Raw genomic sequence first — 24,778 nt, forward strand, 5'->3', positions numbered from 1 at the left:
CTTGCACTGCGCTATAATGCCAAGAGAAAAAAGTTGGACGAAGAACATGCAGGTCTCCTGATGGGCAGACGTGCTAAATTGGCACCTGGGTTCTTCTTGAAAGAAGACAGCACATAGGCTTTAAATAACCTACTCAGAAACCAAACCTCGAGGTTATTCATATCAGACATGAATAGCTGGACACAATCTTTGCAACACAGACTGAAAGGCTAAAAAGGGAATAAAGGGCTTTGTGAGAGGGGTCAGTATTGTCCCTTGTGTTTTCAAAGCTTCTGGCCAGATCCAGTAGCTTGGCTTTACAGGCAGTATCACCATCACATGTAGTAAGATGGAACAATACAGGTAACCGCAACTTTTTCAACAGGAGTCTCTATTATTCAAATACATCAACAGCCATCTGTCAGAAGTCACCTTCAGGGCTTGTACATGGTGTTTACCAGCTGTCAGAGGATCTCTTCTGAATGACTGATCAGCCAAGAAGAACATACCTACAAGCAGTTCTTCCACTTCAGATTTGTACCCTGGATAGCAAAAGTTATTTTAGAGCCAAGTACATGACAATGGCACTGGAAAACCTTTGAGAAAAATTAGGACATTTGCATCCAAGGGCCGCATTAACTGATAGTTTTCCACATTAAGTTATGTGTTATCAAAACCGAATCCAACACACCTAGCCCTAGAGGAGAACACTCTTTCACAGCAACAGATGCTGCTGCAGATGTAACAAGACTAATCATGTTCTCAGCTCAGGAATACATATGGAAAGTTGTAGGTGACTTATTTGACAGAAAAAAAATGCATGCAATGAGATTTGTTTGCTCAGTTCCTTTAAAATTCCTTTTACTTGCAGTGGGAGTGAAAGACAGCAAAAAATTTATCATCTAAAAAAAAATATAATCCTTTTTATATAGCTGTTCTGAGTTGGATATGCTTGTACAGTCTCCACGCCTGGTGGACCTATCTTACCCACAGAGCTTCACTTGAACGCTTTTCTCCAGGTAACCTACTACTCCCTTATTTGCTAACTTTGTATCTTGCAAGGCCACATGCATTTTTTTCAGCAAGATAATACTTTAAATTATATTTACTGTAGTAAACATGTTAGACACTGTTCCAAACAAAGCAGGCATGGAAGAGATTACAAGTCTTTTCCAACAATGACCTATTAACAATGGAAATCACACACACAAAAAAGCAGATAAACTGGTGACTCGAAAGGTACTACTCAACTAAACCAATTTGTAACAAAGCCCAAGTGTCACAGAGTCCTCAGGTCAGAGCAGTAGCACACTGTGAGGGAGCTCGCTGACTTGGTGTCTTTACATGACACTGGCAACACTTCAAATACTAGAGGGGTGGATATTGCTAGTGCTTGGTATGACTGGGGGATACAGTGGTTACCAGTATAACACAGGGATCTCTAGCAGTGTGGAATCTCAGAGGAAAAAGTTCACCACTAACCATACAACATGAGAGCAGGAGAGCTATTAAATCAGGAGAATTTACACCCATGTCTATCTCCTGAGCTACCTGTACCAGAGGACAGCAGGACGGACAGGCCGTTTACTGGTATGGGAGATGACCATAACAAAGAGAAAGCATCACCATGAAGAGAGGGAAAATCAGAATTAGATTCACCCTGTGATTATACCCACACAAGGAACGGAGGTGCAGAGACCAGATTGTGCTAGGAAGGGGTACGTCACTTAAATCCGGCTGTGCTGTGTCTCAGTAAAGTCCCATTAGGCTGCTGTAAAAAAGCACAATTGCAAACTGGAAACAGCATCTAGAAAGAGGCAAACAACGCATTTGCACTCTCTGCCCTGCTGCAGTATCTATTTCTACTGTGTTTTCTGCAAGCATGTGGCAAAAAAAAAAAAAAAGTTCTTTCACATCTAATTTTTTACAAACACTCTTCTACCCCCCAAAAATTGTATGAAAATGTAAACCTATTTGCTGCTGTTTGAGGCGTTTCCTGATCCCAGGAAGTGATACTTGAAACCTGGGTGAAGTTTGCTTTTTGGTGGCTTAGGGCAGGATCTACCATCTCTCAGCTCCCTTATCCCTTTACCCTGTGCATGGGTGATGGGATATGTCCTGTCCAATCTTCTTGCTGCAACAAAGCTGCCAGGACTGTAAATCGGGTGACCAGGGCATCCCCAGGAATGCAAAGCTCCCTGTCAGTGTCCTGCCTGCCCACAGACCTGACAGCAAGGTGCTGGGCTCACCCTGGAGCCTATGCCAGCCCAAGGACAGCACTCCCCAGGAGGCTCTACCTGATGGGACCTCATAAGCACACCCAAACCTTACCTTCAGGCACCCAAACTCGGTAATTCCCATCTAAATCCATTTTACTTCTTCCCTCTCAACTGCTCCTGTGTGGTTTCCTCCTGTCTAATACGAGATGAGACTCCCAAATGACGAAATGCTACAAGTTTTCAGGCTGCAACTGGTTTTGTAATGCGGGTGCTTCTGGCTGTAAGTACAGACAAACAGACAGCTCTCTGCATCGTCAATATGACAGACAGAGAACACACGCACCCTCGGAGAGGCAAGACTCCTTTCAGGCGGGTAGATGTAAGGAATAGCTATTCGTGTAGTGCCATCTTCTGGCTTAGGCTGTAGGAACACTAGAGCTGAAACGGGACTGAGCAAAAGAAAGATATCTTTGTGTCTCTTAAAAAATCACAACACCTTAATGTATTCATCAATATACAGAAGCACCCAAAACACAGGAATTCTCTCTGTTGCACACAATTCACCTCCCAGTAAATTATTAGTTTTAAAATGACAAGATATTGAAAAATATCTCCTGGGCCAATCTGCTTTGTGTTTTTGAGTCATAACAGCCTTGTTTTCCAGCTTTTGTTTTATTCCTCAGCAAACATCAAGGCTCAAAACTCACTTTTTGTGCCATCTCATGAACTCCAGAAGGTAACGCCTTAAGGTTCCCCAACATGGGGAGTGAGGAAAGCACCTAAAATCCCATTGATGGGGACTGTATGTCGTTTTAACCCCATCGTCCTCGCAATGCCGATGGGCAACATCTGTTTCCTGGTCAGTTTCCATCTCAAGGTTTTGTCGGCACAGGAAGCAGATAGGAGCTCCGTTCTCAGTGGAAGAGCCCTAAAAGATTTTGGTGTGCAGGTTCTGCAAATTAAAACCGACCGGCGCCAGGAGGTTGTGTGTGTGTGGTGGGTTCCTCCCGGGGAGCAGGACACCGGGAGGCAGCGACCGCCCGTCCTGCCCGCAAAATGGACCCTGAACGTGGACCCCGAGGGACGGGGAAGGGAACTCACGTTCCTAGCCCGGTCCCTCGCTAGGGCTGGGGACATCAGGCCCCCCAAAAGCCGGGCTGGGGATGGGTGACAGCCTTGTCCCCGGGGCACCCCCGCTGGTGCCGCCCCTGGAAGGAACGACGGCAAAGGCGGGAGCCCCGAGTGCGCAATTCCCTTCGTTATGGGTGTGCTCGAGCCTCCTTTGTTCCCGCTCCCCTCTGTGGCGTGATTTCAAAAGTGCCTTAGAAAAATAATAGTAATACAGATATTTCATCATAATCCTGTCGTAAGACCCGATGTACTAGATGGGATTTACAACTGCAGGAAGGTGGGAGCAGCGGTGCGTGTTGCGAAAGACTTTGGTCAGCAGAAATCCTCTCACCACACAAAGTGAGGAGAAGAGCAACACTGACGGAAGCCAAAAGCTGCCACGACCCGGAAAGAAAACAATAATAACAAATTAATAATAACGTCACCAACCCACTGGCCTTACAACGCGGCTCCACAAGGGGGCGAGGGTCCCCATGTCCTCCGGGGGTTGTGACACCAGGGCCGCCCCGCCCCACTCCGCCCTGTCCCGCTGCGGCACAAGATGGCGGCGCGCTTACTTCGCCTGCGGGGTTTGGTGTGTGCCGCCGGCTCGCGGTCCTTCTCTGCCCCGGCCAGGTTAGCGGGGCGCAGGGCCGGCGCTGGTGGGCACCGCCGGAGCTGGGGCGATTGAGGCGCGGGTGGGGAGGCGGGTGTGCGCCGGGCAGGGCGAGGCGGGGGGTACCTGGGTGCATATATGTGCACCTGGGTCCCCACTGCGGGGAGCATCTGGGGGCTGGGTGGCGCCCCGTGCCCGGCAGGTTTGGGAGCCCCCCGACCCCCCGCGCCTGGCGGGTCTGGGAGCCCCCGCGCGTCCCCGTGACGGGCCCGACCTTTGCTCCACTTCCCGGCCGCGCCCGGGGACGCCGCGTCCCGCGGAGGCAGCAGGTGCTGGGCAGCGCGGTCACCGCGGGCGCCGGGGCTCGGCGAGGCGGTTCTCGGGGGGCAGACACGCAGGGTCGCGCTCACGCTTCTCTGGCCTGCGAGTTGTGTCTCGTGGGGCCGTGGTTGGCGTGAAGGGGTAGCCCGGCCATTCCTTGAGCGCTAGATGGGCTGGGAATTGCAATTAAACAAAAGGGTGGTCTTAAATAAATCCAAAAGTCATCTTAAGCAGCTTTAAAAACATGCTGAAGCTTTTGAGAGAGTCAGTGTGTGCCTAGCGCGAAAACTCTGTGTTTGAGGGTACAAAATATGGAACAAGTAAGTTACAGTAGCCCATTTCTTCCCAACATCACTAAGATTAAATAGAGTTTGTGTTTCAGGGGCGTTTAATCCTTTGCACCAAGAAGAATGTAATTTTGTGCGGCAATAAATAAAGACCTTTGTCTCAGTAACGAGGTAAATAAGTGTAGGCTCAGGTAAGCTCTGTGGGACTCTGCAGAATTGCCATGCTGGGAAAACTGAGGAGAGGTGAACTAAGTAGTTTGAGAAAGGAACAACAATTGCCTTTCCTGTATTTAAAATTTCTGATATTTTGTGGCAATAAACCAAAAGCAAGTCAAAGAACCCCAGTTGTTAGGGGAGTTTGTAATGTAAGAATGTAAGCAAATCTAAGAAACAAATAAGTGAATTTTCATTTCATCCCTAAACTAGTATGTCATCCTTGACATTCTGAATCCCTACAAAAGCTTTAAAGCCTTCCTTGTTATCTTCCTGTAATTATACTTCCTGTGTGGTTTCAACTACTCACATTTACCACTGTTTCAGGTTGGGTTGCTGTTTGTTTGTTTGTTTGTTTGTTTTTTGTTAAAGAAGCATTTTATTTTTACGTATATTTTTATCAGAGTTTGGGAGGATCATCCTTCCTGTACAACAAAAATACTGAAAGAATTAATTAGAAAGTATGATTTTCAAGTTTAGAACTATGCAGATATACACAATAATGCAGAGTATAATGCAGCCTTCAGAGCATGCAGATCTATGTTGTACTCACTTTTGAGCGTGTGGATTTTCAGTGTCGTGGATTTGCAATATTGGGGCTTCTGGGAGCAGGTACAGAATGAACAAAACCCACCAAAAAAATTTACTTGTTAAAAAAGTTACCTCTGCAATTTCAGTTGAGCTGAATTGCATGTTGGAGGTTGCGTGGTGGGAGGAGGAGACAATTATGATTTTTAGCATCTCTAATGAAGCAAAACTTTATTCTCTCACCTATGAATGTTAGTATTGTTTTTAAGTTATTTGAAGTGTTAGGGGCAAACCAGTCTTGCTTTACCTGCTTTCACAGTCCAGTGAAGTACAGTGTATGTTGGGTGTTTATATTTAGTATGGGTGTCCTTTGGACCTAGCAGTGTGCTAGATTTGGGATGCGAACTATGTTTCACAACATGTTTCCTTTATTTTAAAATGAATTATATAAATGGGGATGCTGTGTCCTAATGGATGCTTTCACTTGTCTGTTTTAGTGCTCAGCAAGCAGAACAGCATAGCACAAAGCGCCTGGAACCATCTTCTGCTAAAAGTTTGATTGATATAGGCACTCGGAGGATCTTCTCGTCAGACCACGATATTTTCAGGGAGAGTGCCAGGAAGTTCTTTCAGGAAGAAGTGCTGCCTTTTCATGCAGAGTAAGTTAGCTCTTAACATTCTGCTTTGCCAAATAATATGCACTTTTTCCCCAAAAGTGTTTTTGGGGGCATTACTCGTAATATGACAGGATAAACAGGGTATGTGTTTTCATTTACGAGTTTTCTATTCCAAGTGTACTTAATTAAAACAAATCTGACTATGGAAGTCATATGTGAGAAAAAGAAAAAATCACCCATAATAAAAATTCACTGCGTTGTTTGAGCTTCAGTGTTGGCAGTCTGGCCTCCTCAGGTCTAGGGGCAGAGAAATGCAGTTTACAGAGCTGCAGTGAAAGTATCCCCTGCTTGTATGTATTAACTCTGACGCCAGCGTCCTGGGGATAGAGTTAGGGAGACAAACCTGTTGCCATGCTATCACACTGCTGTCGTCTAAAAAGCTTTGACATTGTGTCTAGGTTATGTTGCAGTGGATTTTGTAAATATACTACACATAGTATGTTAAGCTGGTTTACAGATTACCAAAAAACTTGCACAAAATGTCATTTTTGCTTCTGTGGAAATATGTGTGGTCTTCTGCACAGAGCAGACGTGTTTCTATTGAGTTAAAGCTGGAGGATGTTTTTTGCCCTTGTTTTAGCAATATCCAATCACTTTATACTTGGGGAAAGAAAAGAAATGAACCCAGAATGTGTTTTTGAACAGAAAGCATTAAGCTGCAGTAGTGTTTTAAGTAGTTTTTACTTTACTTGAAGAGTATCCCTGTGAAAACACTGGGGGGTAGTAAAGGGCTTATTTTTAAATCACACTGCTAGATGAGTTTCCTGATGCAGCTCCCAGTGTGTATCCACAAACAGTTGAGATGGCACAATTGATTGAGTGGGATGTTGTATCTTTGAGGCAGAAAGGAACAGTGGGAGGCAGTGGAAACAACTTACATCAGGGTCATTGCCAGCTCGTTTTTTTTTTCATCCTCAAACCAAGACCTCAAAGTAGTATGCTCTTCCGCTGTACAGTCATATTCTGTCCACAAAAACAGATGTTTTCCCTCATCTTTTGTTAGAATGACTTGTGCTGTTTGTGAACAGGTACTGATTCTGCTTGAGGTTACTGAAGATCCAGTTTGCGAGCTTGCTGACACAACGATTAGCTAGAGAGGCTGAAACAAGTTGGACTTGTGTTCTTGCGTCACTTCGGGGACCTATGAACCATTCTGTTCTCATACCTTTCAAGTAAACAATGAAGCTTCGGCCACAGGGGCTTAATAGGCTGGGCTGATGTCCAGGGACACGTGTGGCATCAGCTAATGCAGTTGTGGATTATCGTGAGGAGGAGAAGCTTTGGCAGTTGGTGAAGCAGAGGCAGGAATGGCCCAGAAAGTGGGAGGGAGAAGCAAAGATGGTCACAAAAGAGATTTGTTTTAAGATTTCCAGTGTAGGAGTGAAAGCCCTGGGAATGAGCTTAAATATGTAGAATAAGATACTTGATTAACTGTGGATAAAGTGCTATGGTATAGCTCTACTGCACACATCTGTGTCAGAGGAGTCTTTCTGATATAATCTGTCTACCATATAATTTTTAAATTGTGGTTAAAAAAAAAGTAACATTAAAAGAAAACCTGTGTTGTGCCATTAATGGTCATCCAATTTTCTATTGAACTGGCAGACTCCATAAAGAGGCACTATATTTCCAAGAATAAGTGATTCCTGTGGTGTTAAAGTCTGCAAACTGTCAGCAAACAATCCTCAACTATCTATTTACAAATTTGAAACCACCTTAAAGCAGTACTTCACAAATATATGGTTCTGCCTTGTAATAAGTTCATAGGGACCCAATTTTATATAAATGTTACTAATGTGTTAATGCTTGGTTCTTATAAAGCAGTTCTCATTGATAGAGTTGAAATCTTTCACAAAAGATACTGATGCATTATGCCCATTTTGTACATGGGGAAAATGGCATGTCAGGAAGATAAAGACCTGCTTGTAATTATCCAGATGGTTGTGGCTTAATCTCCTAAATCCCAGTCTGGTACTCAGACCAATAGGCAGCACTGCCTTCCATAACAAGGCTTAAAGAGATGTCAGGTTGTATATTGGAAGCAGGAGTTTAAACCTGTTGCACAGTTGGTGCCCCTGTAAAGCCAGTAGCATCTGTGGACTTGAAGAATAGAAAACCTATTATTAAGCCCCCACTTCTTAGCTGGGAAATACAATTGTCTCTGTTACCCTACACATCATCTGAGGCTGAAAGCTTCTTCCTGTGCAGTGAAACCTAGCTGCAGGTGCTCTAGTGTAAAGCAGCAGCCATGACAAATAAACAGTAGCACGTGGGGTATTTATTGTGTGACTGTTCTTGTGTTCATTTTGCAGATGGGAGAAGGATGGGCAGGTGAGCAGGGAGCTCTGGGAAAAGGCTGGACAGCACGGTTTGCTGGGTGTTGCTATCGCTGAAAAACATGGAGGCATCGGAGGAGATATTCTTTCTTCAGCTGTGGTCTGGGAGGAGCAGTAAGTACTAGACGTTTCAGGAAGAATTAAAGTGATGCTATCAAGAGACGTTTTCCCCTAAGAGGTCCTCATCGTGGAATATATTTGCTTACAGAAAATGGTGTTATCTTTCTCATGGAAATGATAGTTTAGACATCTGTAAATCCCTCCTATTTTAAGTATTCTCGGTGATTGTTTAAGTAACAAAATGTCATTGTGCTCCACTGTTAGGACTTTGTGGCTGGTGGAAGCATTTTAGTTACTCTGGTACATTATACACTCATTTGGCTGCAAAAGTACATCCTATAAATAACAGTGTAAGTGCCACAAGCTCAGATTATGTCTGAGACTTGTGTGACAGGGCATTCTTCTTAGTTGCTTCTGTTGGAACTGTGTAAAGTTCAGTGTTAAAATCTTTGTAGTACCTCTGAGCTTTTTTCTTTTTCCCCCTCCTCTCCCCAAGGATGTATGTTAACTGTACTGGCCCAGGATTCAGCCTTCATTCAGATATAGTTATGCCCTACATTGCAAACTATGGCTCCGAAGAACAGATTAAACGCTTTATCCCTCAAATGGTTGCAGGCAAGTGTATTGGAGCTATTGCCATGACAGAACCTGGGGCTGGCAGGTAAGCTAAACGTTGAAACAATGGTCTTAAATCAGTAGACAGCACATAATGTTCTCAGTGAACAAATTCCTGACCTTCCTGGTTATATGGTTATCTTAGTGACTAGACAGTACCCTAGATTAGGCAGTACCTCAAAACCAACTGTTTTTATGGATTACTTTATTACAGCTTTGTCAGTTCAAGATACTTGTTCAGAGTCCATTTCACTGTTGTCCTAATGTGGGCAAATATGCTTTGTATTTCCTTTTATAGTCCAAAGTTATAGTCAGTAGCTTACTTGTCATGTGAACATATGAAACAGTGAAGAGAAAATTACATACCTCCGTACAGAGGGCTTGACTTTACTCTTAGCTTTTGTTATTTTCTTTCATTTGAATCCTTTCAAGCAGAGAAATGTCCCTCCTTGCCCATCATTACTGAAGGGCCAACAGCACGAGTAGGCACAGCTGATGTGGCCAGTTTCCAAAACAGAGGGACAGGTGAAGAGCAAAGCCTGTTGTTGTCATGCTTCTACAAATGGTAGATATTGCCAGCTGCTTTTTGCAGAACCTCCTCATCAGGATTGACCTTGCTTAGAGGGTGTGGTTTTGTCCAGTGTTTGTCATCTAAGACATAGTGGCGTAAGGGGATGCTGACCTGTTGGTGTCAGTGCTTTTATTATACCACCTTCCACAAGCACATACATGAAAATGGGACCTCCTGCTCTTGTACAATTGCATAGATTTGTGATCCATTCCCACAGTGTACTTGTGGTTTCTGTGTTATATTCTAATCTGTTTCATCATGTTTCACTATCCTTGCATGTGTTTTCACTGAGCCTGTGCCTGAACGACATAAAATCTATTTTATACTGGCTAGAATTCAAGATATAATTTGCAGCTTCTGGAATGGTTTCTTGAAGAACCTTTTGAATTTTGTTTTAGTGACTTGCAAGGAATACGAACATATGCAAAGAAGGATGGAAGTGACTGGATTCTTAATGGGAGTAAGGTAAGTGAACAGACATAATACATACCACTCACAGGATTTGGGAAATGAATGCATTTAGACAGTGAAGGATGTACACCACTGTTGGTATCTCCCCCCAGTACTTTCACTTCTGTATTTTTGTGGGTTATGTTGGTTTTGGGCTTTGTTTGGTTGGTTGGTTGGTTTTTTTGTTTGTTTTTGTGTTTGTTGTTTGTTTGTTTCTTGTTGTTGTCTCTTTTTTTTCCCAGTAACTTTTTTTGTAGGAGCTCAGGTATTTCTGTTTCTGGCAATTTACAGACCAGTGTATGGAGGGGCTTGAGTGGGTTCTTTTTCATAGCTTTTAAATAACCCTATCAAGAGGCCTATTACCTCTTAAACTGGGAAGAAAAGTGTGGGGGTTGGGGGGAAGTCCTGCATAGTATCAGCAGGACCAGTGCTGTTTTTTAGTACTGATGTTGAACAACAAAATACATATACAACCACTGTGAAATCTTTTGGGGCCTGAGTATAAACTTCTGTTGCCCCAATGCAAGCTGTGGAATCTTTATTCAGGAGCCTGCTGGTCATGTTAGGAGGAAAAAAAACCATGAGTGTCACAAGCTTCGAGTGTGTTGTCAAGCTGTTGCAAAGCTGCCAGCATTAACCTCATCTTTCATTGTTGTAAAAAAAAAAAAAGGCAAGAAGCTAGAGATAATGTTAAAAGGAAAGCATGGGTTCAACAGGGGTTTTCTTGAAGCTGTGAAATGTTTGAGTCTTCTTTCTCACCCACTTCTTTAGTACTCTTATGGTAACACGGTACTGATAGAGACTTCTGGCCTTAGCAGAACTTCAAGTGGTGAGGATGTGTGCAAGCAAATATGTATGTACAGGTGTTCAAAAGGATACTTGCTAAAGCTGCGCAATTGCAGCCAAGCAGGACAGACAGTTCATTTCTTTTTGCTGGAGTTCAGGTGGATCATTTTGGCAAGCTCATGAGTCATTCCACAGAATTACAGTAAACAGTTGTGACAAGAAGCCATTGATGGCTTTGCATGTTATATCCTGCTAATTTAATTTCTAGAAAAGAGTGCTTCTCTATTCATTTAATATCTATATTCCTTCTTTATCATGGGACAGACAAAAGAAACAGATACATACATTCTTTGACACTTCTGACCCACACGATTCTTCTCAAACTAATTCCTGCTTCAGTGTGCCTTGCTTCAAAATTCTTAACTCAAAGTTTCAAATTCTGGATGTTAAAACCTTGCCTTTCAGTTCACCTGTGAAAGTGTCAATGCAATTCTTCTTTCTGCTGCTTGTTGACCTCTTCTAAATTCCATCCACCTAGCTTGGTGCTTTATTCCAGTTTGCATTTTTTTTTTTACAGGTATTCATCACTAATGGTTGGATGAGTGATGTAGTGATCGTGGTTGCAATTACAAACCGGGAGGCCCGATCTCCTGCTCATGGGATCAGCCTTTTTTTGGTGGAAAATGGAACAAAAGGTTTCATCAAAGGACGCAAGCTGCAAAAAATTGGTCTGAAAGCTCAAGTGAGTTCATACAACCCCTGACACATAATAGACTTGGTGGAAGGGACAGGATCTTATTGGCATCTTTAGCTACTAATGGATGGCTGTAGACGTGGTAGAGACAGATTCTTCTTAGAGGAGCACAGTGAAAGGGGGAGTGGAGAGGGACATTAAGAAAAACTTTAAGTAGATATTAAGAAAAAAAGAAAAATAACCACAAAAGTGATCGGATACTGGAACGGAGACCTGGAGAGGTTGTGGGGCCTTCATCATTGGAAAGCATAACTGGACAAGATACTCAGCCACTTGATTTGCTGGAGCTGGTTTGAGTAGGAGATAAACTAGTTGACCTCTGGAGAACCCTTCCAACCTAAATAATTCTATGATTTCAAGTTAAAGTGAACAATATCAAAATCAAATAGGGCAAAAGAAGTGAAATTAAGAGGTGAGGATGTCAGGCTATAAACTGTTGCATTTAAAATCCTCTTAGGACACAGCAGAGCTGTTTTTCGAAGATGTGCGGTTGCCAGCCAGTGCCTTGCTTGGAAAAGAGAACAAAGGCTTCTATTATCTGATGGCAGAGCTCCCTCAGGTAAGAGGAACGTCAGTATTTGCTGTCTGTAGGAAGAATAGAGAGGCAACTTTTGTCATTGCAAGAATCTGCCTTAGTTTTGAAGACTATGTATCATGAGGAGCCACCTTGGGCTCACAATTGGGATACCTGTAAGCAGTATTTTATTAGCACTGCTACTTTTTAACTGAAGTACAGTTTCTTGTGCTAAAAGTGTGATTTTTTTTTTTTTTTTTTTTGGGGGGGGGGGCGGGGGGGGGGCATTGGTAAAAATGTTGATACTTCACCAGCTGAGAGCTGGTAATAGATCTCTCAGTCAGCAGACCAGCTGTGAAAGAACCTGAGCTTAGGGTAGTGTTTTTAAAAGAACATGCCACAGTTTTCCTGTATACTTCTAGCATGGAACCACTTTGCTTAGTAAATTAAATATAGCTTGGAGGTCTCTGCATTGGACATTAAAGGAACAAGCAAGTGCTGCTGTTCTAGCTTTTCTACCCATAGAAGCATATTAAAGATGCAAGGAACTCTGTCCATACAGCAAAGAAATTGTGTAGTTACTGAAATACCTTGCTAGTGGAAATAATAGTTTATGACTTAGTTTGTGAAGTTTTGGAATTATTTGCAAGGACAAAGAGGCAGTGTGGTTGTTCAAAATGTGACTGTGCTTTGTCAAATCTATGACTTTGTGTTTGCCTCATTTGGTAAAGAGCATGTTTAATTAATTTTATACTGTAAGTAAATATGAAACCGGATCAAAGAAAATATTTCACTGATTTAAAGAAATAAATGCACTCATGAACAGGTTCAACGTGATGCATCAGATTTTTATGGTACTACAAATAGTTGTTCTGTTCTTAGTTTGTTTTTCAGCATGTTATGAGGAAGGAAAAAAACAGCCAGGTTATTTTTTTTTAGGTTTTGTTTTTCTAGAGGTGTTCTCTTGAAATTGTTAAATACAGTTGTTGTTTAAACTGAGCAGTGAAAAACAGTAATTGAAATGGAATTTGATGTGAATTTTTCAGTCAGTAAGAGTCCTGTGGTTGATTTGTAGCTATTTTTGGATCATTGTTTTGATAGGACGTTACCCTAGAAAAGACTTTAAAGTGAGCTTCAGGCAGTAAGACATTTGTCCCACTCATTAATTTCAGTAATGCAGTGTGTCTGGTTTGATACTTAGTGTGATTTCTGCCCCCCTGCCTTAATGAACATCACTGAACATCTGTTTCCCAGTTGTGCATCTGATACTGAGAAATGTAGGATTCATTCAACTGGATTCTGTAATTTGTGTTTCAAAAGGAAAGACTACTAATTGCTGATATGGCTCTTGCTGGCTGCGAATTCATGTTTGAAGAAACAAGGAATTATGTGAAACAAAGAAAAGCTTTTGGAAAGACAATTGCACACTTGCAGGTGAGTTTGAACTGAGAGACTTGCATACAGATTCCAGTGTGCATCTGTTTTACATCTGTGTGTGCAGAATAGTGAGTAAATGAAAATCACTGGGCTGTTTTCTAAGAACTATTTACACAGGTTTCACCCTTGGACTGCAGCTGTTGTTTGCTGCCATGCCCATGGTTCATTTTTGAAAGAAAAAAAAATACCACCACAAAAGCCTTAATGTATGTATTTTACAATTCAGTTAGATGCCTCCCAGCAGTGCTGCTTTTGGAAGTCAAATGTGCAGGCAGAAACTTTTCCTGGTGATGGAGAAAAAAAAAATCTCTTGTTGCTCTTAGGCTTGCATTTTCCTGGCAGAGGTCCCGGTCCCAGGGCCTGTTACACCTGCATGTATTTCTGTATCTGCATGGAATCCTACAGACTGCAGTAAAACTTGGTACATGTGTGGATGCTGCATTCTTCTGCATATAATGCATTGCAGATAAATGAACTGTAATGCTGGTGCGGCCTCCCAAGCAGTGACCTTCCTGCCTGAATGTCCACAGAGGAGTTTGTATTCAGCTTTGTGGGTGTCGTCACAACATTCTTCAGCTAGCAGCTAGCTGGCTATTTCAGTGACTGTGTATAAAACTGTTGGGTCATCCTCTGAGAGCGCACTGCACTCCTGACAGTGGTAGTTAATTGTGTTTTGAAACGTTCATGCCTACGCTCCTTAGTTGCGGTCATAAAACAGATGTTGCTTTGCACAGTATTGCGATGTTACAGTTGCCCTGAAAACCACATTAGCTGTTATGGCTGAAGCACACCAACCAAGCTCCTGCACGTTTGGTTTATAGAACAGAAGTGAGTCACGTGGGTTAGTGAATGTTGGCTGCTTTTTTTTCTATATATTTTTGAAATAATTAAAAAAGCTTCCTCCACTTCAAAGTCTTGAAACTTCCTTTACCAAAATCAGATCTTTAGTTGTTGTGAACAGCAGCAGAATTGGGCTCTTTTGAGGCTGAAATGTTAGGTATCTTTCAGGAAATTATGTTCTTCATGTGGTTTTAAAGTTAACATTCAGAAATCCATAATTCCAGATAGTTTAGTATGTGCAGTGTGAAGCTTTAACAAAAGAAATATATTTTACCTTTTTTCAAGTAGGCAAGCAATACTTCCTAATTGTTGAAGTTGACGCTGCAGAGACCACCACAATAATCTTTTTTTAGTCTAACGCACTGCCAACCACCAGCTGGCCAATAAACTTGAAAAGTATATTTTTGCCAAAATAATCAATTTCTGCATACTTTTCCAGTTTCCTTTTTGTTGCTGATGACTCTAGTATGCATATAATCAAAAATCCTTTCTAATTAGAGTTCTGCCTTGCCTAATTAATTTAGCCATGCCACAGTACAGTGTTTGAAATAAAATATTTTATTTGTAATAATAGTAGACTGGTCAATTATATTTATTGTCAAGAGAAGCAAGAATTTTTATATACAATCTTAGAACTATGAGATCAGGAAAAAAAAATTGTTACTGGGTGGTATTTTTGTCCCCTTCCTGACCAAATTACAAGAAGACAATCGAATGCTTGCCTGGTCTGGATTTATATAACCTTGGTGATGGATTTTTACCTCTTCAATCTAGAAACTTCTCCAATTTGACAGAAGTCAGTGTTTGAAAACTTTCTGATAGCTAGATTTTAGTCTGAAGTTTCCTTTGGTTTTGCTTGTGACTTAAACTCTGAAGAACGGAATACATAGAAAAATGCATCCAATAGATGAGGAAATGTTATTAGTAACTGGGGAGATTGGTGGCTCTGCAGAGTACAAGGACATTTCCCCACAAGGGGGAGTGGAGGTGGCAGAGCACCCAGTGCCTTGTGCTCTCTAGGAATTTGTGTTTTCAGGCTCTTGGGGTTTTTCTCCTAAGGTCATGTTTTGAGTTGGGTTGAGAAGTAAATGCCAGTAAATTTTTCTAATAAGAGTGGTAAAGACATAATTATATAGAAAACAAGTTGCCTTCCAATGTATAGAGCCAGAGTTGTTTGAAATGGATTTCTAACAGAAAGCACTGCAGAAAATGCTCCATTTTCTGCTTCAGATATCACTTAAAAACTGTACTACTTCTGATCTTCTTTCCTCTGCCTCCTCCATTCACTTGCAAAATAAAGACTGTACAGCACAAGCTGGCAGAAATGAAAACCCAGATTTGCGTGGGCCGAGCTTTCATGGACAACTGTTTGCAGCTGCATGCAGATAAACGTCTGGACTCCCCCACAGCTTCCATGGCGAAGTACTGGTATGTGGCTAAAGTAATTTGGAAATGTTGCTTGTATGATCGTGACGGGAATCTAACGATAAAAACACCGAACTGCTCAGATCTAATGAAAAGATAAAAGTACTATCTGATTAATAATTACATTGTCAGCTTCTAACAAGAGACAACTAGCTTTAAAATCAATCATGTTGTGAACAGAAGTCTTAGCTACATTGCAAACCAGTGTCAGTTTAAGAGATCGATTTCAGAGTAATAGCATGCTTTTAAAACAGGTTTCCGTTAATAGTAAGATCAGGACTCAGCTTTACCTTCAAGAAAAAATGAGTATTTCATTGATATTAAAAAAAAAAAAATACTGTTGCAAATTGTCGTGTGGTTGGGGGGAGAGAGGGGCGTGTTTTGTTTGTTGTTGTTTTGTGCGTGGTGTAGTGTGGTTTTGTTTTTTTTTTTTTATTGTGGGGGTGTTTGGGGTTTTCGTAAAGCACAGGTTTATTTGAAGCTCCTATGATACTTTTCAGTTTGTTATTTAGCAATAGCTGTTTGGCCCACCCAGTTTTTGACGTTTGGGAAGAAATAGTTTGCTACAGCTGTTGCTGTATCTGAGACTAAGCAGTTCTTTCCTTTATTGGCCACAATTTCTCCTCCCTCTCCCTATACTTGGTGGTGTTATCTGTTAACTTAAGTTTAAGCAGAGAAAGCTGGATGAGTAGTAGATCTGAGATAGTGGCACATGAATTTGTACAGTTTTATTTTGCTTGCAAAGAGGGGAGAAGGAGCACATCAGACATTAAGAGCTAATTTTATGGAAGATGCACATGTTTACATATTCTAGACTTGTAAAAATAAGTACAGAGGAAATTAGCAGAGAGTACTAAGGGAATCCACGGAGAATATTTACAGTGAAAGGAAGGGTTTTGATTGAGTGCTACTCCTGGCACTGATTACCTAGAAGTACCAGGTACATAAGCAGAGGCATTCAGTTTTGAGGAGGAGGAAACAAGCAGTGCCAGCTCAGATACAGACTGACTTCCTCAACAAATTTCCCAAAGCAAAGCATTTGAAACTCTCCCGCCCTCCCAGATGTTGGTGCCATGCTTTGTTGTGGATTTCCCCTTTCCCTAATAGAGTCCTTGTGGCTCCCTTCCAAATCTTAGGTGGTCTAGAAAATGCTTGAATGTAGAGTTGTTTTATTCCCTAGTGTTTCAGGAGACAACCTCCAGTTCATTTTTTTTAAAAAGTCGGTTTGTGCATCTTTCCTGATATCTGATAAAAGGTCTGGAGGTCTTATTTTTGTGGTGACAGGTTGTATTAGGTAGCTAAATTAATTTGAAAATAAGACAGTTGTGGTAACTCACCATTGCAGATTTACAGTTGCTGTAATAAACTGTAAGGATTTAACTAGCCAGGGCAGGGGGTGGTTTGGAGAAAATGGCTCTTAAGTTATTCTGGGAGAAGCAATTGACTTGAATCATCATTTTCTTCTGGCGCCACTCTGAAAGTTGTATGTTTAGAAGGTGGTTTTCACGCCTTTCAGCTTTAGCTGGAACTTCCAGTGCAGTTAAAATCCTATGGGTTCTTTCATCTAATTTTCATCAAGTGTTTGAAATAGCATAAAGTATTTAGCTTTCCAAAAGCTGAGATACAGGACATCAATGTAAATGGCATGTTACCTGTCACATTCTAGCGGAAAGGTTCACGAAACAAAATGCCTTTAAATATTTTTAAGATCATGAAATAATTGAATATTTTGCAATAGACAATTCTGTTTAACACTTACAGTGTTTTTTAGAATAGAAAACTATAAAATCTGTTGAGGGAACTAAATTATCCCCGGGTGATGGTTTTATTCAGAGAGATCCTGGTGTGTTGCTAGTGGGGGTGAGCTTGTGATGCTGTTAATTTTTTATGATGCAGCTGAGGGATTTGATAAGAAGAGAGACTATATCAGCCTACTTACAAAAGAAATCTCTTGGCCTGTGGGAAGAGTAAACAAGCTTGTCTGTTTTCAAGAATTCCTCCTCTGAAAGCTCTGCCATAAGGAGAACAAATCTTAAATACTGTTCAATTGAATGTATTAATTTCTTACCAATCATGCAGGAAGAAAAAAAGTCCCTTATAAGATAAAGTGTTTTAATGGCCATCACTTAAGATGAGTAATATAGAGTTAAAAGTGTGGTTATATTTTTGTCTTGCTAACCTACCTGTATTTCTAGTAATGTTTCACAGCATAACATCCTTCTAAAAAACAAATTTCTTTTTTACCATTTAAGGTCTTCTGATCTCCAAAACAGCATAGCTACTCAGTGTGTGCAACTGCACGGAGGATGGGGGTACATGTGGGAGTATCCAATTGCAAAGTAAGTGTAACATTTCAAACTCGAATGATGAAAGATTACCAGCAAAGTAAGTTGAGGTACTTCCTTTACGTGTACTGTCAGTTGTTTTGTGTTAGTACTGATTCACTGTTTCTTTTGCCATCATGTTTATTGAAAGGCAATCTACTGTACAGATGTCTGCAGGAAGGCTTTGTTTTGGTTCTGCAAATAATTAATGAGCTGTTGAGCAATTATTATGTATTTTTCACAAAATAGAAGTTGTTTTTATAGAATAAAATGTTAATTGAAAAACCAGAGAAGCAATGTAAAAATAAAAACCAGGGGAGGCAGTTTATGTTTTATTTAAAATGAAATGCATACATATGAAGGAAAGAAAACCTGTTGGTCAGCCTGAATCTTGTGTATTATCTGTGAAGATGTGCTTTCTTTTTGTGTACATGCCTTTTGCCACTCCAAGAAGAGTTTTGGTGCTGTTTTTATTTTATTTCTTTTTTTTTTTTTTTAAAGGTGTAATCTAATAGTAGAAATAGCAAAAACAGGACTGCTGTGCAGTTGTCATAAGCAAATAACCAACTCTTTTTTTAACTGAGTAGACTTAGATTTTTTTTAAATTTCATTTAGATGATGAAATGTTGCTTTAAAATAACTTTTTCCTGCATGTTTTTAATGAGTGTAATTTGGGAGTGTTCTGCACCCTATCTTACTGAATAGGCAGGCCAGCAAACCCTGTTCAGGGTGTCCTCAAGCTCCTGCTTATCTGCACATGCATTTGTTGTCCATACAGGGTTTTATTACCCCTGTGTTTCAGCAACGTGCGTGTTTTCAGAGAATGCCGCGTTGCTCCTGGGCTGTATGTGAAGCAGAATTAAGATGGAAAAAAGCACACTGTCGGTGTCCTGTGTGCTGTCACCCAGCTGTGCATGCGCTGGGGCCAGTTCCAGCACGGGGATGGAAATGGTTTGGTTGCTGTGTGGCTTTTCGGCTGCTGGCCCAAGTGGAGCTGGTGTCAGCAGAAGCCCGCAGCCAGCTGATGTGAAACCTGTTGGCACTTTTCTTGTCCTCCCAAGGTGCTGTAGTCCCACCTCAGAGAGAACTGACAGCACTGTTAGCAGTCCTCTTGACAGGCTCAGACAGGCCAGGCGCTAATGAGCAAATTGCCATGATAATTATCAGTTTGGCTCTGCAGGAGTTGGGTTTTTTTCCGAACAGTGAGGCACCTGGGTCTTGCAGTTCATGCGGGTGTGCTGTTCTGCAGGATGTGGGTGAGTGGGGGCTTTGGTCTCCTGAGGGTGAGTTAATGCTCAGGTGATGTGAGGACAGGAGGAAAACAAGAATTTGGAGAGGGGGGGAGGGAATGATAGGAGTCTGGTTTTATAGAGCTTTATTTTATTTTTGTTTAATTAGGGAGGGTAGTGGAGACTTTACAATGTAAACAAATAAACAGGGAAGAGATAACTGACCAAATGCCTAATTTGGCATAATACCTTGGAAAGGTGAAATATTTTTTTAGGTAGTCGAAACCTCTTTGAAAATATGAACCTCTTTAGAAATGGGAACAGCATACTTTGAAAGAAGGGAACTTTGAAGAGGGAACTTGGTATCTTTTTCTTTTGATGGTATGTCCATTCTGAGGAACTGTTTTTAATATCTTTTTTTTTTTTTCCCTCAGAGCTTTTGTGGATGCCCGTGTTCAGCCCATCTATGGTGGTACCAATGAAATAATGAAAGAACTTATTGCTAGAGACATTGTCAGTGACAACTAGGGCGGATGCTCACTACTTTGGAGAGACTTCTAGAATCCTGTTATATTAATATATGGCATAAAATCAGGTGTCAGAAAGTAAGTAAAATGTGGTATATTATTTTAAGGAAGTGACAAAGTGACACTATTTAAAAACAAAAACGTTAATAACAACAGTGTGCTCATATGCAGGATCTTTAATATTTACTTTCAAGTTAAATATCTTTGGACAACAGAGAGTAATTCTCTGAGTTCCAGAAGTTCTAGTAATGAAAGGCAATTTTGTGTCTGGAACATTATGGGTAGCTCAGTCTTTCAGACTTGGTGACATATTGAATCAAACTCGTGCTTTTGCAAATCAAATCCCTTCAGAGAAGCCATGTTCTTAACAAAAAGAATAATTAAATGTTAATGTAACTTTGAATTTGTATTTCCTCTTAACAAATATCACTGTGTCAAAGCAGAACTTGAAACTTCTGCAGCCGTTAGTGTACACCTGCTTACTTGTGCAGCAGCCACTCGCTGTAGGGGGCATATGCCACTGACCTCTATGTTTACATCTAACCGAGAATGCCTTATTTTGCTTACTTTGTTCAAATAAATATAATAAAGCATTTCTATGCAAGCTCACGGTTGTCTGCGTTACTTCAAAGCCTGAGGGAGAGCTGGGACAGAACTGTTCACCTCAGGGCTTTGAGGGGGAGGTTTGAGGAAGGGAAGGTGCTGCCGGTGACTATTTTCACGTATTTCCAAGTTATTATCCCTAATAAAAAGGCTAAAAAAAATTAAAAAAAAATTTTAAGGAATGTTTATTGGTGGTGGGAGTTAGACGGTTGCCTCCCCCCGCTGCCCTGGCCCGACGCTCCGCGCGCCGCCGTTCCCCCTCCCGCCGCGCCCCGCAGAGGCACGCGCGCGCGCGCGGCCGGAGCGCCGTCCCCGCGTCAGGCGCCCCGCCAATGGCGGGCGGCCGCCCCCGCGCCGAGCCCCGCCCCCGGGCGCGCCGGATTGGCCACGCTCCTCCCCTGAGCGGCGCGGCCCCCGCCCCTGTGCGCGGGGAGGCCCCGCCCCGCCCGCCGCGCTGCGCTTTAGCTGGGCGCGGACTGTTCAACAGCGGCAGTGGGAGTCGCGCCGGGCGCCGCGCGGGTCGGACGCGGCAGCGCCGCTGTGGAGAAGCCGGCGGGCGAAGGCAAGCGCGGGGCTTGGCGGGGCAGGCGCGGGCGGCCAGGCCGGCGCTGCGTGCCAGCGGGGAGCGCCGCGCTGAGGCGCGGTGCGAGGTGAGGGGGGGGAGAAACCGGGGCCGGGCGGCGGTTGGTTCCCGTGGCGGGAGCGGCGGGAGCGCCGCCGAGCGCTGGCGCGCATGCGCGAGGAGGAGACTGAGGTGGGGGCTGGGCGGGGGGGTAACGGTCGGGGCGCGGGGCGGGGCCCGCGGCGCTGAGGCGGCGGAGCCGGCGGGCAGGGCCGCGCTGTGGCCGCCTCCGCCGGTCCCGCGTAGCTCGCAGGGGATCTCCTGTCCTCCCCCCGCCGCTCTCTGAGCACCGCTTTCTGCCCGCCCGGCCCGGCCTGCTGGGCGCGGCGCTCTGGGCTGGCCTTGCCCCGCCGTGCCCGGGGGTGCCGGGCGGTCTGCGGGCGCAGGCTGCTTCCCAGGGTTGCACTACTTTTTTTTTTTTAATGTTTGCATCAGTAGATGGGTGGAAAGCTTTAACTTACATTCTCATGTGTGATTTATTTTTTTTAATTAATTCCTGGGTTTAAACTTCCCTCTGGTAATCAGACTGAACAAGATTGCCACAGATTCCTTTGCCTGACCAAGCTGGCTTCCCAGACTACACACCACTAACTCAATAAAACCGAATACTTTAGATAGCCAAGCTCTGGCCAGCCGCTGGGGTCCAGGTGCATCCCTCAGCCTTCCCTGAGATTTTTTTGTGTGGTCTCGAGTGAGTCTTTTAAGGGACTGTGTGCATCAGCCCCCTGTTTGCAAAATGTTGAAGCGTTTCCCAAAATAAAAAGTAGCAGTGGCTGAAGTACTCGGTACTCCTCAGCAATGAAAAGGAAAGTAACCAATTTAAGAAAAAAATGAAAATCCAGTGACCAAATGACAGAAGTGTGCCTTTTGTCAAAGGCTAAGTATTTCCTTTTTCTGCTCAATTTAATGAAAAGGAAATATTAAAAATCAAACAGGATAAAACATGGCTATAATGCTAATAGGTGTACCAGCTCAGAAAGCTGGTCTGCATGCCTTAGGGTCTCCTTCCTGATTTGACATTGTGAAATCGTGTACGTGTTTTCGGGAGTTTAAATTCCGGTCATCTTAATTAGTATCTAAGAGGTGAATGGGTTTTCTTTAAGACCACATTTTATGGCCCTCTCTTCAAAGACTGAAGTGTTGATATAGACCTTTCAATGGATCTAAGAGTATTACAGATGTAAATATTAGAGGCAGATGTACAACCTCCTTACAGAGACACCTGTCATGTCCCACAAAAAGTGTTTAATATAGGCCTGTGTTAAAAATGACTTCAAATGTTACATTACAAATATGTGATATAGATTGAACAGGAATTAGTTGATGGTATGGTAATAACGTTGGAAATAATATATGATTCTCTATTCAGAAGCAGTTATGAACAAGGAGAAAAACAACCCTATTCAGAGATTTTAATAAGTCATGGATTTTACAATAAATGGATTCTAATGAGTTCCACTTTAAGTATGTCCTTTTTGATGTTTTTTTAATGATTAAAACTGGGTGGTCTGCCTTAAATTGAGTTATCTTACTGTTCAGAGAGAGATCCTTTTTAGAGGTGTGTGTATGTGTTGGTGTTTTGTTGTGGTTTTTGCTTGGGTTTTTTTTGTTTGTTTGTTTTGTGTGGAGTTGTTTTGTTTTGTTTTTCCCAAAGAGGAGGAATTGTGCTTATATCTTCTGGGGAGTGCAAAACACTGGACTTTACAGTTTTATCTGTATGGTACTGCCTGCACAATGAATGCTGCTGCAAGCTGAGACTCCCCACATAATCCTGTTTGGGTTTTTTTCCAATCTATTAATAGAACAAAATACTAAAATGCTTAAATGCTCGTCATGAGTAACTGGGCTGCTTTTGAACTGAAAACAAAAGCTCCCTACTGACTTTTTTTTTTTTTTCCTTTTCTTAAGGGATAGTCCCAGGTGTGTTAAATATGAACTTATTTCCTTTTTCCTTCATACTCCTAACCAGGACATACCCAGTGGGACCAATATCTCTTTTGTGGTTATAGCTGGAAACTATACTATGAAAAAAAAAAAAAAGCAGATTATGCTGTCGAGCTTTTCTTTCTGGTCTTAGAAATGATTAAGTAAGTTTGGTGAAAATTGGGAGAGGTAGGTAAGGTATACCCCGGTGGATGTCTCCCACCAGGCAGGGCTGGGAGAACCAGCCCAAGTCAGCTCAGCTCGGTGGTGGTTCTGGGTCCTGGCAGTGCTGCCACAGTGCCCATCTGCCAGAGCACCACTTTATTTTTGGCCAGCGATTATCAGGAAGGCTGCCCAGGAGGAGCTCGCGATTACGGAGCAAACAACACAAAGCCGTAGGAAACCAGGTTTTGTCAGTGGTGGTGTAGGCAGATCAAGCTTGCTCATGTAGCTGCTGTCTCTTCTGCAGGTTTTTTCTAAGAGGCCTTAAAGCAGCTGCTATCAGTGCAAAATACAGTATTTTTGAATGTTCTTGCTGAGCTTAATTTTGGATGTTTCACCACATGCTGTCTGCTGCCAGTGACTTTGCCTTGCTTTTGAAATGCCTTCTAGACAAGGAATAAACATTGGAAGTTTGCTTATCTGAAACACTGTTAATCTATGAATAAAGTGGAAACAGCTGTATTAATTTGAAATGTTATTTGTAGGCCCCTGAATTTGATAGAAGAAAAAGTAGTAAATGTAGAAGCTTCTCCTGATCTCCAGGAATCTCATAATTAACAAGAAAGTTTTGGTGTTTGGGATGAGAAACAACAATGACAACTCAATTTACAAGGAGAGAAGACTGGTACACAGGAACCTTACAAACCCTCATGCAAATGGAGTTTTATTGTCATTGAAAATGAAAAGATCACAAACAAAACCAAACAAACACTAGAAGACAAAACAATCCTCCCTCCAATCAAAAATCCCCCAAAACATTGTCTTTGTTGTTGTGTAACAAGTCATAGTGTTATGCAAGGGGGGGGAAAGACTCAAAAAGTGAAAGGAGTAGAAACAAAAGCTGGGAAGGGAATGCCACCCTGCCTCCAGACAGGTTGGTGATTGGGTTTTTAATAGGGTGCTGCTAATTACCAACATGACACTAGTTTAAGGATTTACACAAATTCTGTTGAGGTGAGCCTGACAGAGAAGGGTGTAACACGGAAATGTGGAGTAAGGACTGAGCAATAAGCAGAGGTAGCAGGGGAGAGGGGTGATGGAAAAGTCACTGGGGATCATGGACCTGAAGCTGGGGTGGGAGTGGGGAGCAGGGTGTGGGTCTGGGGAGCGCTGGGGCTGCTGCAAACGGCTGTTCCCGCTTATATCCTCCTGGGTAATTAAGGCATTAGGGGAGGATAAGCATAAAGTCACTTTAAACATCAGTTGTTGTGCGTGTCTGGTACTTGTGAATTCCCCGCCCCAGTACTTATTTTACGTCAGCTTTTCTTTTTACAATACTTTTTAGCCATTCAAGTGGAGTGCGTATTCAGCAGATGAAAAGCAAACTGTTTGCCAGTTTAGTAGCATTTCAGCTGTTCTGGTTTTGAAACCTCAAGTAGTATACAATGGAAAAAATCCTTGAAATGGTTTACCTTTGACAAAAAAACTTTTCCCAGAAAGAAAATACAGACTCTTCCTGAATACAGTACTTGCAGTACTTGTCTTCCCTCCCTCTGCGCTTATTCTTTTTCCCCAGAAGATAATAGGTTTGGCTCTGGGATCTCACTTCCAGTGAGGGTGGAGTGAAATTGTTTTTGCTGCTTTCTGCCA

The 24,778-nt window shown here is 42.5% G+C and overlaps 2 protein-coding genes across 5 annotated transcripts in view; both read left to right on the forward strand.

The window, feature by feature from the left end:
• The first annotated feature begins 3,786 nt into the window (after window positions 1-3,786).
• Window positions 3,787-20,427, forward strand: ACADL (acyl-CoA dehydrogenase long chain). Its single transcript, XM_082056820.1, has 11 exons — window positions 3,787-3,944; window positions 5,771-5,932; window positions 8,263-8,400; window positions 8,843-9,007; window positions 9,931-9,997; window positions 11,346-11,510; window positions 11,980-12,081; window positions 13,357-13,470; window positions 15,614-15,741; window positions 17,991-18,077; window positions 19,726-20,427. Exons 1-11 carry the CDS (start codon window positions 3,871-3,873, stop codon window positions 19,817-19,819), a joined length of 1,296 nt encoding a protein of 431 aa, XP_081912946.1. The 5' UTR covers window positions 3,787-3,870; the 3' UTR covers window positions 19,820-20,427.
• A 431-nt stretch (window positions 20,428-20,858) lies between these two features.
• The window catches only part of KANSL1L (KAT8 regulatory NSL complex subunit 1 like), a 64,094-nt gene continuing 60,174 nt past the window's right edge, over window positions 20,859-24,778 (forward strand). For 3 of the 4 annotated variants that reach the window (XR_014184275.1, XM_082055067.1, XM_082055066.1), the window contains exon 1: window positions 20,942-21,071. The gene's annotated coding sequence lies outside the window, so the exon portion shown is untranslated. Of the gene's footprint in view, window positions 21,072-24,778 lie in introns of all 4 variants that reach the window. The other variant, XM_082055068.1, reaches the window with a different exon arrangement.

This window comes from Streptopelia decaocto, assembly GCF_964273445.1.
Source record: "Streptopelia decaocto genome assembly, chromosome: 6".
Lineage (NCBI taxonomy): Eukaryota > Metazoa > Chordata > Aves > Columbiformes > Columbidae > Streptopelia > Streptopelia decaocto.